This window comes from Protopterus annectens, chromosome 10.part0, assembly GCF_019279795.1.
Source record: "Protopterus annectens isolate FY-2018-M chromosome 10.part0, PAN1.0, whole genome shotgun sequence".
Lineage (NCBI taxonomy): Eukaryota > Metazoa > Chordata > Ceratodontiformes > Protopteridae > Protopterus > Protopterus annectens.
This window is the reverse complement of record NC_056744.1, coordinates 1,452,754,390-1,452,769,995: the sequence shown is the minus strand read 5'-3', so window position 1 is coordinate 1,452,769,995 and position 15,606 is coordinate 1,452,754,390. Positions and strand designations below refer to the sequence as shown.

The 15,606-nt window shown below is 40.8% G+C and overlaps 1 protein-coding gene across 2 annotated transcripts in view; it reads right to left on the bottom strand.

The window, feature by feature from the left end:
* EPS15 (epidermal growth factor receptor pathway substrate 15) overlaps positions 1 to 15,606 on the bottom strand; it is a 2,462,763-nt gene that overhangs the window by 1,477,718 nt on the left and 969,439 nt on the right. For both annotated transcript variants that reach the window (XM_044086083.1, XM_044086082.1), the window contains exon 9: positions 1,148 to 1,363. In XM_044086083.1, the coding sequence (XP_043942018.1) occupies positions 1,148 to 1,363 (216 nt within the window). The remainder of the gene's footprint in view (positions 1 to 1,147; positions 1,364 to 15,606) is intronic.

The following is a 15,606-nucleotide window of genomic DNA, read 5'->3' as shown; positions in this document are numbered from 1 at the left end:
CCCTAGCAACTATCGCATACGCTAATCTTGAGAGTAGGTGTGGACAGAAGCAGTTGTACTTGCTTAAACCATTTAGACAATTGAAACATTCAGATGGAGGGCTGAACTTCTTAAAGTGAAAAGATATAAGAGATTGAAAAAGAGTCTGAGGGAAATCCAGAGGTTAACAACCTCTGTTTGTGCCCTATGACAACTAGCACATTCCAGTTTGATGCAAGGAGAAGCTAGATGCACACATCATAAAAATGATTTAAAAATGGAAACATGTTGTTTTAGTCAGTGTACGCAGTCAATAAGAGTACTACATGTTGTGCAAAGACTCTTCACCTAACTCCTCCTCCTACAAACAGTGTACTATCCAAACTCCGAAGAAATTACAGGTGATGTTATCTAGGATGTTCAACAAATGATGCAAACAAAATACGTGTTTCTGGAAAACAAAAGGACAGAAATTGAAGCGAAACAGAACAGACTCCCCATCCACATAAAGCAAAGTTCATCCCTTTCCATTTTCAAGTGTAACTTAAAGACAAGGATGAGAAACAGAAAATTTACCCCAGGACTGCTCCCTGTTCAACTAATGGACAGATGCAGTTCCTAAATGCTTTATTCCATGCATGGGTCCCATTAAATTATATATCGCATTATCCCAATTATTCTTATTAGGAGTGATATATAATTATCAACCATGGGATGGGTAAGGCAAACCTACAATCAAATGGGATAGGTTACTCTGAGCACAAAAAGGAAAATTTGCTAGGCTTAAAATGGCCCTCAAGGGCAGTTAGCCTAGTATTTACCTAAGAACTTATAAAACAAAAATTAATTAAAACATTATTAAAACTTTTTTTTTAACACACACTGCATTATGTTTGTCCTAGCTATACCTTCCCATGGCTCGCAACCACCGCCCCAACCATCCCACTTAGTCATCAAAACAATAACATAGCAGTCACACTGTTACATTGTTAGAATACTGTATTTTTAAGCATTTCAATTACCAAGCAGTAAACTTTTCTCTAATAGATGCATTAGTAATGCATATACATGAACTTGCATTAGCGAGTGTGCACACACACACACAAACACACATAAAGACGCCATGTAACATGTTCTACACAATGAAAGTTTCATGTTTTTTTTTTACCTGTACTAACAGATCCTTAGGTGGCATAGCAGCAACAGGAGGCAAAGTGGCAACAGGTGGCACTGATTGGCGAAGTTCCTTTGCAGAAGGCGGGGAAGGCAGCAGTGGCACAGGACTTGCAGTACTTTTCTTCCGTTTGGAAAGTGGCACCAAACAATAGGGTAAGGACAAAGGCACTTGCTCCTTCTCAAGGGCACGATACACCAGATGCATAGCCTGCAAAATAGTGTTTCAGGCACAAATATGAATCAGATAACAGTAATTATTTTCAGCATTTCACACTTTTCATACATCTGTTAATTCCCTACTTTCCCATCATCATAGCAATTCATTATCTTCAACTCAAGTAATTATATATCAATTTAACATTAATTTATCCAAGAAAATGAGCTTCAATCTTGTCCATTCTGCCCTTCTGTCTTATCTCTCAGATGCACGTTTATTCACCACATCTTAGAACAACAAACTAAGTTCTATATAGTTTTAACTAAATAACCATGTAAACAGAGATGAAGAGATGTTTTCTCTTGTTCTACTATTCAACGATAAAACAGTGTTTATTAAACTAAAATCTTAGAACCCAAAAGGTTCCTCTGTTTTAATTACTTTCTTCCCAACTTATAACACAATGCTCTACTTGTTATACCAGTTTCTCTTGCAAGAATAGAATTTAATGGCAAAATGGGGACTGAAGTCCCTAGTCAGCTGAATGCAATGGGACATTCAATGGAAATATCACCAATCATTCATTATTTATTTAGTATTAAATACTAGCAAAAGACAGAATGTGAGAAACATAGCAGCTGACTTTGCTAGCAAGTTTTCTGTGAGATATCTATAGGTCTCATTACTTTTCTTACATTCTTACATTGTAGACAAGGACATGGGTACACATACAACAGAAAAACCAAACCATAGTAAATACCTTTCATTTCATTTCCATGCATATATCAATTTTCTTTAACAATCATCATCCACTCCAACATTATTCAATTTCACAGTCCCTGTCTTCCCTTAAACTTTAATCGTCCTCCAGAACACTATTCTTTATGTATCACTCCCAAAAATTCCTTTTTTTTGTGTAGTTTGCCCGTTCCCTTTTTCAAAGATCTCATGTGCAGTGCTTTTATTTCCTTTATAATAAGCAGTACTTCAATAACAACTGGTTAAGACCGTGATCGGGATAGTCGCCCGAGTGTGAACACTGGCTCTATGATGGTCACTGTAGATGTGACACCCCAACTCCTTGGGTAAAAAAGGGGTTGTGGAGTGAGGGACGGAATGAGGCAGGGGTGGACTGATGGACTTTTCCATTTTCTAACATTTGTTTTTTTAGGCAACCAGTAGTATTAAAATTAGTATGGCTGTACCATATTTGCAGAATCATTTCCATTGTTAAAGCCATTTGGCCCCTCGAACACTTCTCACCAAGTACGAAATTTTTAAAATCTGCCAAACTCATTACATTCCCAGAAAATATGTTTCCAATTACATGTCTCTGTCCTACCTACCTGAAGAAAAATTCTCTGAATCCTGCGTGGAGTATAACACCTTCGCAACACTTAAAACCAAAAATCGTAAACCTTCTTGACTCACTCTGTTACATACTTGGGAACCATATAGATGTCTTCCCATTCTTTTGTATATTGCCTTGCCTTTCCACTCTCTCTCTCTTCCCAATCTTTTCTAACCTCCTCTAATTGATTCTTATAGTTAACATGCAATGTTTTATATGCTCTTCTAATTATCCCTTTTTTAAAAGCAACTTCTATTCTAGACTCAGTTGAAAATGTTACCAGAGCTTTGTAAAAGTTTATACAGATGTCCAAGTTACTACTAGAATACATCTAGAATAAAACCTTTTACAAAAAGCTAAAGACAATGCCAATGCCCTTGAAGAATAAGCCTTGTTCCTGGCCATAACGGTCTTGTTATGGGGGTATAAGAAAAGATAACAGCATGAGATAATCACATGGAAATAGTCAGTTTTGACACAAACTGTCCATTTTTCTTACCTTCCTAAAAAATGAACTGATCAATGTTCCTGAAAGATTTGGTTCTGTCAAGATACTACCAAAGTTGTTTGTGGACATCCAAGATATGGAGTGTCCTGTCTCCATCATTTTTAGATTCTGGAAAGAAGATAGGTAAATGGGTAGCTTGGCATAAAGTTAACTCGAATACCACTTTAGGCATAAATGAAGGATTACTCCTTAAGAAAATCCTATCTTTGCGAAAAATGAAATAAGGTTGACCCTCCATAAGAGGTTACAAATCAGAAACTCTTCATGCAGAGGTCAGAGCAATTAGCAACACTGTTTTCTATGTTAAGAACCTCAAGCCACCTTGATGAATTGCTTCACATGGATGTCTGTATGTCCACTTTTTTGCTATATTTAGCTTGATAGTTTCCTAAGGTGAGCAGCACACTTGGACCCATCCTTGGTTGTCCTCCCCCACCCTTATATACTAGCATTTGCTACAGTTTCCCTCTCCCTCTATCCTCTACCTCTAATCAGTTTGCTATACTCCTTAAAGCCCCTGCTTGTCTACAATCCCCGAGGTTTCCTACCCTAAAAAACAGTACATTTACTGCCTTCTCTATCCTTGGTTATCCTTCTTTTCATAACTTATGCTCTCAGGTTATTGTGATTAGCTCTTCTATTTCCCCCTTTCACCTTTTGTTTTACCCCTAGTGACTTTATCTGGTCTCTATCTTTCTTTCTGTATAGCTACTTTTCCCAGCGACTACATTCTTACAGCTTGTTGTTGCTCGACTCCAAGCTCCTAGCGCTGTTCTTGTTACTCACTCTGTTCCCCTCTGGAAAGCTTCTATTTCATTTTTTTCTTACCTGTACCCCCTTAACTCTAATGTGAAGCCTATTTCTCTTTTGTTCTTTTCCCTGCTACACAAGTTACTTCCAATCTCACTTTTTTCTCACTCCTTACTCTTACATTCTCATTATACTCTCTCTTTACAAAGTGGTGTCTCAACTCCTCAGCTGGACTGATTGCCTACGCTCTCTCTCTCCTCTGACTGTTTCTGCCCGGCCGCTCCCTACCCCTTATCCCACCCACCCCCCTACCCTTATACCTCACAGTCCACACCCCTTCTTAACGTGCCTATCAGGTACTACTACCTCATTGTAACTCTTCCCTCATAATTTTTCCAAATCCCCACACTACATATCTCCCCTCCCTCTTATACACAGACCTATCCAGTAACTCTTACCTCCTAGCCTCCTCCTCCTATAAGATATACCTACCCCATCCTTTACCACTATAATCTCTTCCCATCTTCCTCTCACCATGTCTCTAACCACTACCACTTCTACTTCCAAAACCTCTATAACTAAAAATTTCTTAACTAAACTAGTAGCCCTGATAATTGTCTCTCTATTACTCACACTTCCTTACCTCTTGACTTCCTATGAAATAAAACTTAATTACCACCTTACAACCTTTTCAAAGCAAACTGCATCTGAACTCATATCCCTAAACTATAACCACTCTAACATTACTTCTACCTCCTGCTACCTTCTAGCCAAATATCATAGACTATCCCACACCAAATGTAATAATCTCATGTCAAGGAAACTAAAAGACAAACTTAACCTAACAATTAAACCACACTCAGTACACAAGCCCTCTACCCTGACAGATGGTGATATACACCCAAACCCTGGTCCTTCAAACATCTCTACCAAAGAAACCACAATAATCTCTAACTCACCCCTTCCACTACCAATCTCTAATTCTAACACTTTACTTTTAGGACACCTTAATATTCAAAGTGTCAACAACAAAATTACTCAACTTCACTCTCTTCTGCAATGTCACTCTTTTGACATCCTGTTTAACAGAAACCTGGTTAAAACCCTACACTAAAGATACTGAAATCATTCCCCCAGGCTACAACATCCTACGATTAGACCGCAATACTGGCGGAGGTAGCTCTCATTTTTAAAACCGAACTTAATATTTCCGCAATTCCCTATAACCCCCCTTAAAACACCAACACTGAACTCCTCATAACTAAGCTACAACTTAACCCTAATAAAGCCATCTACATTATCTGTACCTACCTTCCACCTGGTAATAACTCCACAAATATAGAAAGTATTCTTAGTTGGGCTTCAACCAACCACCCACAAGAAACTATAATACTTGGAGACTTTAACCTTGATTGGTTCTCAGTTAATTCCAACAACCCAGCCTCCCATATTAATCTCCATGGCTTTACCCAAACTATAAACACCACCACTAGAACTAATAAACCTAACAATAAAGAAAGTATACTTGACTGGATCCTGGTTAACAAACCCCAACTTAATTACCTAGCAGGAACCCTGCCTGATGATATCAGTGACCATAACTTAACCTATATCATTAGGCAAAAGAATATCACTACAAACACCCCTTCAGTCAGGACCGTGTAATAAACATTTTAACCCCACTCTATTTAAAACTGAGCTAAATGCATGTGACTGGAATCCACTAAAACTCTTGCCCTTAATGAAGCAGTTCAATACTTTAATACCAAATTCTTAACAATCTTAGATAGCCATGCTCCAAAACGGATTATCAGAATAAAAGCTAAACCAGCCCCCTGGCTATCAAAAGAAACAAGACAGAAAATATTACTCAGAAACAAACTCTGGCTAAAATGGAGAACAAGTAAACTACCCTCAGATCATCAAACCTTTAGACACCTAAGAAACAATACCAAAAAAGCTATTCTTTCTGATAAAAAACACTACTATTGTAACCTCCAGCAATCCAATCATAATAATCCCCAAAAATTCTGGGCAACATTGAACAAACTTCTTCACCCTGGACAAACTTCCACTCCCTCCCCCTTGGGATCAGACAAAGTTTCTTCCCTTGAAACTACCATCTGATATCTCATCTTTGTCAAGTCCTCTACTCTTTAAAAAACAACTAAAGACACATCTTAACAAGCACTGGCTTTGCTCCTGTAACAACCCAGACTAACTGTCTTGTATCCTTCCGCCTAAACTCCTCCTCACATAACACATTAGAGGAAAAAAAAAAAAAATTTTTACTACTTTTTTCTTATTTTTCCATATTATAAACTTATACCTTAGAATCTGTATAGCAAATATATGTTATAACTTTGTTTTAACTTGCCTCTCTCCAAAGATTTTATGTCCTGTCTTAATGTTTTATGAATTTTTAACTTGTTTAAACCATTACTGTGTATTATTTGTAACTTCCGTTGGAGCTTTTCTCCCCGGGCCTCCACTGAAAATGGACATATATCCAGCTGGACTAGCCCGGTCAACAAATGTAAAATAAATAAATAAATAAAAATAAATTGAAACTGCCAACACTTTCAACTCCTTTTTCACTGATACTATCAACTCACTAGCCTCTCACCTTTCTTCTGATAACTCTAATGTTCCTCAACTTGCCTCTTCTAATCTTCCAAGCTTTTCTATACAGCCCACCTCTACTACCTTCATCCTAAAATGTATTCAAAAGCTCAAGCCATGTACCCCATCAGCTGATCAACTTCCATCTGAATTCCTTCAAAAAGCAGCCACTGAAATAGCCTATCCCATATCTATTCTTATAAACAGAACCATTAAAGAAGGAAACATCCCTGATATCTGGAAAATCTCACATATTATACCCTTACATAAGGGAGGAAACTCTACAGAATATTCTAATTATAGACCCATTGCCCTCCTGTCTCCACCAGCAAAAATCATGGAGAAATGTATTCACCACCAACTAATGAATCACTTAACTAAACATAACATACTATCTCATTGCCAACATGGTTTCAGACCTTTTCATAGTACTACTACTGCTCTCCTTTCCTTCACTGACTTCATTAACAAAAACGCAACAATAATACCCTTTCTTCAGCACTTTTCATCGACCTATCAAAAGCTTTTGACATGGTCAATCACCCTCCTCCTAAAATCCTGGAATCACTTGCTATTGGACGAATGCTATCCAATGGTTCACCTCCTATCTTTCTAACAGGAAACAAGCTGTCCTCTGGGAAAATAAACTCTCTCTCTTCTCCGATCTCACTCGGTGTACCACAAGGCTCAATTCTTGGATCCTTCTTTTCCTATTCATAAATGACTTACAAGTAGCTATTCCCAAACTACGTGCATACAATATGCAGATGACTCCACACTCATTTGCTCTGCAAAACCATCCCAGAGCTTCAAACTATTACTCAAAAGGTATTCCATACTGTTGAAGCATGGTTCTTAAAGCTGCCTACTTCTTAATGCCAAAAACAAAACTCCTCCTTTTCAAACCCACTACCAGATCCCCCTTTGGACTTCTCTATCTCTTCTATTAACAACACTCATATCACCTGACTCTTCTACCAAATTGCTAGGTGTGACTATTGACAACAATCTTACCTTTGATTATCACATAAACAACACTATTAAAACTGTACATAGGAAACTGGGCTCCCTCTATAGAATTAAAACTTTCTTATCCCCAACAGCCAAAGCTACTTTGGCACACTCTCGTCTCATTTCCACTCTTCTCTATGCCTCACCAATTTACACTAACCTGAAGAAAACTAATCTTTTTAAATTGACCACCACATACAATAGTATAGCAAGATTTGTTACCGGTAATCAATTCAGAACTCACCACTGCCTGAACCTACAACAACTTCACTGGCTTGAATTACAAAACATGTTGCTTCTCTCCCAACTTCCCATTATCCAAAGAACTTTTTATCTGCCAAACAACACTCCTTCATTTTCTAATCTCTTCACCCCTTATTCGAACCTGAACTCTCCTCTAGCAAACTCCTAGTTACTGCTACCAAATCCAATAACCTTGCAGGTGACTCCCTCTTCTCCAACTCCATTGGTAAATACTGGAACTTATTGCCCACTGAACTGACTTCTATTTTATCTCCTGTCCTTTTTAAACAAAAACTTAGACTTTACCTTACAAAACACTGGCTATGTCCCTGCCTTAACCCAGACTGAAACCATGTATTCGATTATTCCCACTTCCCCTTTATCTCTGTGACTTCTGCTACCTTCTATTTTACTTCCTCACTACTCTATCACTTATCCCTCCTCCATTCCTTCTTCTTCCTGTTTATATTACTCAGTTTACTGAGGGTTCATATAAATATCTAATCTACTTCCATATTGTCTTTAAATGTCCTTCTCTCTTTCTTATGATGTTTACTATGCTAAATAAGTTATGCTTGTGTGTTTGCTTACAAGAACGATGAGTACATTATTGTACAAATGTTAATTCTGAATACAATAAGTTTGATTTTTTTTATAATATTTTCCTGATACAATATATTTTTATGTTGCTCTTTATTGCATCTTATGTAATTAGTTACTATGTCTTTGTGGAGCTTTTCTCCCCGGGCCTCTGCTGAAAATGGAAATATATCCAGTTAGACTAGCCCGTTAACAAATGTAAAATAAATAAATAAATAAATGGAGCAAGAGTTAGTTTTGCTGACACAAGATTCCAAGGAGCCACTTGTTTTCTATGAGGCTTGCAGCACCCCTTTCAAAAACATTTTCACAACACTGCACTGAAAGAGGGGAAACCATGGGCATACATGCTGAAACACCTGTCAAATGAATCTTCACTAAGGAGTAAAACAGGCCAGAAGATAGTAACTCTCACAAGTAAAGCAGAACTAGAGAAATGCTAGTACTGAATGGGTACAGGTTCTTTTTTTAGCACAAACTAGAAAATATTTTCCATTTACTAAGATATGATTTTCTAATATACTTGCCTTTTTTAATACCTGCTGTATGTCCTCAGAAAAAAGGTGCCTAAAAGGTCATAAGATTCTATCATCCAAGCAGACATAGTTTCATAGATTCATAGTATAGTACTAGGCTATCTGCCCTGGGCCATTTGTAAGCCTAGCCATAGTGATGTGGCTTTTGCCACCCCATGAAATGGTACAAAAATGTACAGAATAAATCTAGAATACTGTGCCTCTGTCTAGTAGTGTCACAATGAAGGTCCCCTTATATAATAGAATTAGTTTACTGTGCCCCTGTCTAGCAGTGACACAGATGACTTACGATCTCCCATCCACTCATCAAGATTTCTCTTGAAGAGAGTCAGTGAGGGGCTCTGCCTAATACAAACTGGGATCCTGTTCCAAAGCATGGGAAGCCTCTGGGTTATGAATCTATCCCTCCAGCATGTCCTATTCATACTTGTGCCGAGGTTTAAGTCTTTAGCTCTCGTGGTCCTGATGGATTTGGATTTTTTGAGGTGGAGCATGTCCATCAGATCCTGATTGGACATGGTCTTGCACGTCAGGCAGAGATCACCTCTGAGCAGGCGGTATGCTACTGAATAGAGCTGAAGTTTCTTTGGTCTGGCAGAATAAGACATATGTTGGAGACCCTTGATCCTTTTGGTGAGGTAACTTTTGTGGTCTCTCCAGCTGTTGCAAATGCCGGGTGAGGTACATACCAAATGGGGAATTGTACTCAATCATGGGCCTGATGAGGGAGGAATATAGGGGTACGATGACATCCTTGGATCCGGATGTGAATCCCTTCATGATGAGGTGTGCAAGGTAGAATGTTTTTCTAACCACTTTGGCAACGTGGGTGTCAAATGAGAGGTCGCTGTCTACTTGGGTCCCTAGGTCTCTGATTACTTTTTCCGTACTCAGTGGGTTGCTGTCTATGTGAAAATTTGTGGGTACTTTGTTTTTTCCAAAAGGGATGACTATACATTTTTTGGCATTTAGTTTAAGGCCGTGACTACGGCACCAGTTGTCCATTTCAGTGAGGCCTTTTTGTAGGATGTGAGTGTCTGCTGGTGTGTCAACTATGGCGCCTAGTTTGCAGTCATCTGCGAACTTTGTCAGCCACAGCCCTCCCATGTTTGCTTTAACATCTGAGAAATAAATGCCGAACAAGAGGGGTCCCAGGACAGATCCCTGTGGGACACCACTTGTGACTGGCTTTGAGTCTGACATTGCTCCAGCGATTTTAACTTTATGGGTTCTGTCCTTTAGCCAGTTTGCAACCCATCTAGTGACATAAAGGTTTACTTTTAAGCTGTTTAGCTTATCTATGATGCCTGAGTGGGGTATTGTGTCAAAGGCCTTAGCCAAGTCCAGGTATGCTGTATGGATTTCTTTGCCCTCATCAATGGCTCTAGTGACTGTTTCGAAAAAGTCAACCAGGTTTAAAAGGCAGGATCTGCCCTTTACAAAGCCGAACTGGGTGGGGTCAAGTGTCTGTAGGTTCCCTATATCTCTGTTTATGAGTTCCATAATGATTCTTTCCATAGCTTTGCAAACCAGGCTAGTTAAGCTTATGGGGCGGTAGTTTCCAGGGTCTGTGGAGGCACCCCCCTTGTGGAGTGGGACCACTGTTGCTGTACGCCAGTGTTCAGGTACATATCCCGAAGTAAGGCTAAGGTTAAATAGCATTTTTATGTGTGGGTTTAGCTCCTCTTGGAGTTCACGTAACACGCACCCCGGGATACCGTCAGGTCCCATTGATGCTGTGTTTTTTGCTTTGTTTAGGGCGGTTCTCACTTGGACATCTGAGACGACAGGGAGATTACATTCAGCTGGGATAAGTATTTCTTCTTTTGGGGGTGAAGGAGGGGAGAAATTTGCACTGAACCTGTCAGCCAGAATGTTAGCAATATCTGTGGGTTCAGTGTATTTTTTGTTGTTGTGAACCAACTCTGAGAATATTTGAGGGTTTCCGCCCAGGTTTCTAACATAGCTGAAGAAGGCTTTGTGGTTATCTTTAGTGACCTTAGCGATTTTTCTCTCAAAGTTTGCCTTGGATGTTTTTATGAGAGAATGAAGTTTTCTGCTAATGTTGATCAGAGATGTCTTCCCTTCATGGGATTTCGCTCTGACGTGCAGTAGCTTCCTTCTTTTGTTATACAATTTGTTTATGGCTGAGGTCCACCAGACAGGACGCTTACATTTGGTGGAGAAGGACTTTGATTTGTTTGGGATTGCATGATCCATGCATTCTTGGAGATGTCCATAGAAAGCATTTGTGAAGGATTCGGCATTGTGGGATGTGGTATCTACTGGCACAGTGGGCTTAAAGGATACCATCTCAGTCTTAAGAAGAGTGAAGTCTGCTTTTGAGAAGTTTTTCACTGTGGTCTTTTGTGCTGGGGTGGAGGTGGGATATGTATAGCCAGGGTGATTAGTTTGTGGTCAGATCTCACTAGTGAGGGGTATACCTCGGTGTGGAGCATTTTGTCCCCATGTTTGTGATGATCAGGTCTAGTATATTATCTCCCCTAGTGGGAGAGGTGACTAGTTGCTCCAGTGCATTTGAATTTATGAATTCCAGGAACCTTTGGGCTAGGGTATTAGGGCTAGAATAATGTACCCAATCTATGTTTGGGTAGTTGAAGTCTCCCAGTATGATGGTATTTTGTGATGCATTCATATCCTCCAATGTCTTCAGGAAGGCTGAGTGGGGTTCTTGAGATTGGGTGGGTGGTCTGTAACATGCTACCAGTTGTATAGCAGTTTTGCCTATGGTTAGTTGCACCTGTATGGGGTCTCTGATGCTTCATGTGTTGCTACTAACCTGGAGGTGTGGGTGTCCTTTATGAATATGGACACTCCCCCTCCCTTTGTGGTTCAGCCCGGGTTTTGGGGCCAAAAAGCATGATACGAGGTATAGCCTGGTAGCGCTGGGGTGCTCTCAGGAGCCTTGAACCAGGTTTCAGTTACTGCACAGACGTCAATGTTCTCCATGCTGAGGAGTGCATCAAGTGCCTGCATCTTGAGATTTAGACTTCTGGCATTGAGCAGCATTACCCTTAGTTTTTCCATTTTGATTTCTAAGGAGGTGGGTTTGTCTTTTGAGCCTTGCCTAAAAAGGCACTATGGGGTGGCAAGAGCCTTAGCCAATATCCAGAAGCCCAGTGGTGACAGGTGTAAGCCATCCCTTGCGAAGCAGCGTGGCTTGTCCAGCATGTCATCCCAGGCAGACAGACATTGGATCCCCTTAGAATGACACCAGTACTTGTGCCAGTTGTTAAAGCTGATCATCTTGTCTTTGTATTGTGGTATCATTCTTGGTGAGGGCAAGATGCTGCTCAGGGTCAGGGTCATACCAGCCTGGGCTACATAATCGGAGAGCTCCTCTATGTCTCTTTTCATGTAGTCCAGGGAGGTACGTCTCAGGTCATTCACACCAGCATGGACAATGACGGAGTCATATTTGTACTTGCTTTGGAGTGACCTGAGTGCGTGTGTTATGTGGCGGATCCTAGCTCCCGATAGACAGCTCACAGTCACCCTCTCCTTGTTCAGCCTGGTCAGTGGGACATCAGTGTGTCTGACTACGGAGTCACCTATTACTAGTGTATCAGGCAAGGTGTTTGGCCTTAAGGGCTGTGATTGGTCGACACACTGATTTATTGAAGTATGTGTTGCATGTGTTTTGTTTTGAGGTGGTGGATTTTTGAATGTCTGCTTTGGGAGCCTCTGTTGTTTTGGTAAGTTTTTTATTAGAACCTCCAAGTATGTCTTTGTGTTTTTATGTGTTTGGTTTGCAGTTGTGGTAGGTCTATGTGGGACTGGGATTGTTGTGTGTGTGGTTGCCATCTCCTCCTGTCTCGTCATGCCAGCCCTGAGGTGAGAGAATTCAGCCTCCAGTTTGGCTATATAGTTGCATCTCTCACATGTATTTGTGTTTGTTTGGAGGAGGAAAGGGTCGTCTGTGTACATGAGACAATTGTAGCATTGTCTCAAGATACCCAGATTGACCAGCTGAACTGGAGACGACACCAGTAATCTACCACTCGACATGCTAGAACAGTATAAGGGAGTGGTATACCTTTAAGGGAAGTGGATATTCACAGGGGTGGTAAGTAGATGTAGTGCTTTACTTAGTACGAGAGTGCTTACTTAGTAGAGAAGTATTGAGAACAAGTGCTAGGCTTATAATACAGTGAGTAGTCTGGTTATACTAAGAGTAGAGCTTCCATAAGGAAAAATTTGAAGAGCAGACTTGGTGGAGCCAGAAAAAGTTTAACCTTGTTTAACCATGCGCTATGCGCACGACCGCGCAAAGCTGTGCAAATGCGAATTTTAAACAGTGAACTAGAAAAAAGCTAGAAATGGTCCAAAACAACTTATTACTACAGCTTCTTGTGCTGAGGTCACTTCCCCCAAGGACAGGTAGGCTGCTCAAGGCTCCCCACTCCCACTGGTGAGCAAAGAAACTTCCTTCTATCCACGTAAGGTAATGGACAACACAGGAACTACACCACAGCCCAGAATACAGCAATGCTGGGGATCGAGATGTATCAAACACTCCTAGCCTTGGCTGAGTAGACTCAGACTGTGAGAAAGCTTGTGGCAAGTGCTGCTGGCCATTTCCAAAAGAATGGAGAGACACTGTTGCCGGAGCCAGAGGGGAGTCACCACAATGATCTTGCACAGTCCATCTAAATCTTTAGAATAAATACTCATATTAGTAGAAAAGGGTGGAAAAGTATATAGGAACATTCTTGTCAACTCTCATAGCATTCCGACAAAAGTACAGTTTTGTACCTACCATAAATGTAGATGTTCGAGTGTTCACACTGCTGCAGTCATTACACTTGAGTTATCCTGCCGTAAGGTGGTCCCACAGTCGGCCAGAGTTCCAAAGTCTTGGTCCGGCGTCGGTTGCTGTCGTTTCTTCCCTGACGTCAGTGCGCCAGGGGTATATAAGATGCATCCAACGCCATTTTCTTCAGTTTTTCTTGCCCCAGATGTTAGGTGCCCCCAAGTAGGTAGGCAATACATATTGCTAATAAAACATACATAAAAAAATAAAAACAATACCTTCAGTTACAAGCAAATACACCACAAAGGTTGTATAGGACAGAAAGGTATAGATAAGTCCAGCTAGGACAGAGGGGATGGAGGGAGGGTAACCTGGACTGCAGCAGTGTGAACACTCTAACATCTACATTTATGGTAGGTACAAAACTGTACTATGTTCATCGTGTTACACTGCTGCAGTCATTACACTTGGGTAGAATCCCAAAGCTAAGGTTGGGTGGCTGGTCTATAAAGAGTTAGGATTGGCTATGAGGCCCTGCAGAACTGCAGTGGCAAATCCTGCTCTGGATTTAGAGTAAAGAGGCAAGTGGTAATGCTTGGTAAAGGTGTGCACTGAACTCCAAGTTGCAGCCTCCAAAATTTCCTTGGTTGGTACTCCTCTGAGAAAGGCTGTTGAAGTAGCTGTTGCTCTGGTAGAATGTGGCCTAATGTTATTAGGGACTGATTTTCCATGCTGTGTGTAGCAGTAACGAATACAGTGTCCTATCCATTTGGAAATAGTCTGCTTTGAGAAAGCCTTGCCCTGTGATCCTGCAGCATATGCTACAAACAGTTGCTCAGTTTTCCTGAAAGCTTTTGTTTTGTCCAAGTAGAAGTGTAGCTGCCTGTGTATGTCCAAAGAGTGCAGAACAGTTTGCAGTGTGTTTGGACAGAAAGGTGGCAAATGGATGGTTTGGTTAAGAGCCACACTAGATACCACTTTTGGCATGAAGGTAGGGATTGTCCTTAAAGAAACCCTGTCCTGATGAAATATTATAAAAGGTTCCACTGCCATTAATGCCTGTAGCTCTGAGACTCTTCGTGCTTAAGTTACTGCCAGGAGCAGAGCTGTTTTCCATGATAAAAATTTTAGATTGGCTGTATTGGCTGGCTCAAAAGGTGGCAAGGTCAGTTTTTCCAAAACAAAATTGAGGTCCCACGTTGGTGTTGGTGTTCTCCGGGGCGGTCTTATGTTTTTAGCCCCTCTGAGGTACTGCTTTAGCAAGGGATGAGAGAATAAAGTAGGATCCGTGTTGTAATTAGCTGAAATGGCTGAGGTGTGGATCTTAATTGATGAGAAGGATAGGCCTTTGTCCAGCATCTCAGTTAAGTACTGTAAAATCTGAGGAATGTGTGGGACAAGAGGGTCAAGGCTTTGAGTGTGGTTCCAGGCACAGAATCTCTTCCATTTTTCTGAGTAAGATTTCCTGGTGCTAGGCCTCCTGGCCTCCAAAATGACATCCATAACAGCTTTAGAGAGAGGTGTTGCCTGTTTGACTAATGAATCTGCCATGCAGCCAGGTTTAGGGTTTTGAGCTGACTGTGTAGGATCTGATTGTTTTGTTGCGTCAGAAGGTGTGAAATTTGAGGCAAAATCCATGGTGAGCCTTGAGCTAAGTTCTTTAAGATTGGGTGCCAGTGCTGGCGTGGCCAGTCTGGAGCAATCAGGATCATCTGTGGTTTTACTTGTCTGGCTTTTATGAGTACCTTTGAAAGGAGAGGCAGTGGTGGGAAGGCATAAACCTTTAGGCTTTTCCAGCTGAACGAAAGAGCATCCACTTTCCATGCTTGTGTGTGGTAAGTCCTTGTGCAGAATTTTTGTAGTTGGCAATTCAGTGGAGAGGCAAAAAGATCTATGTCT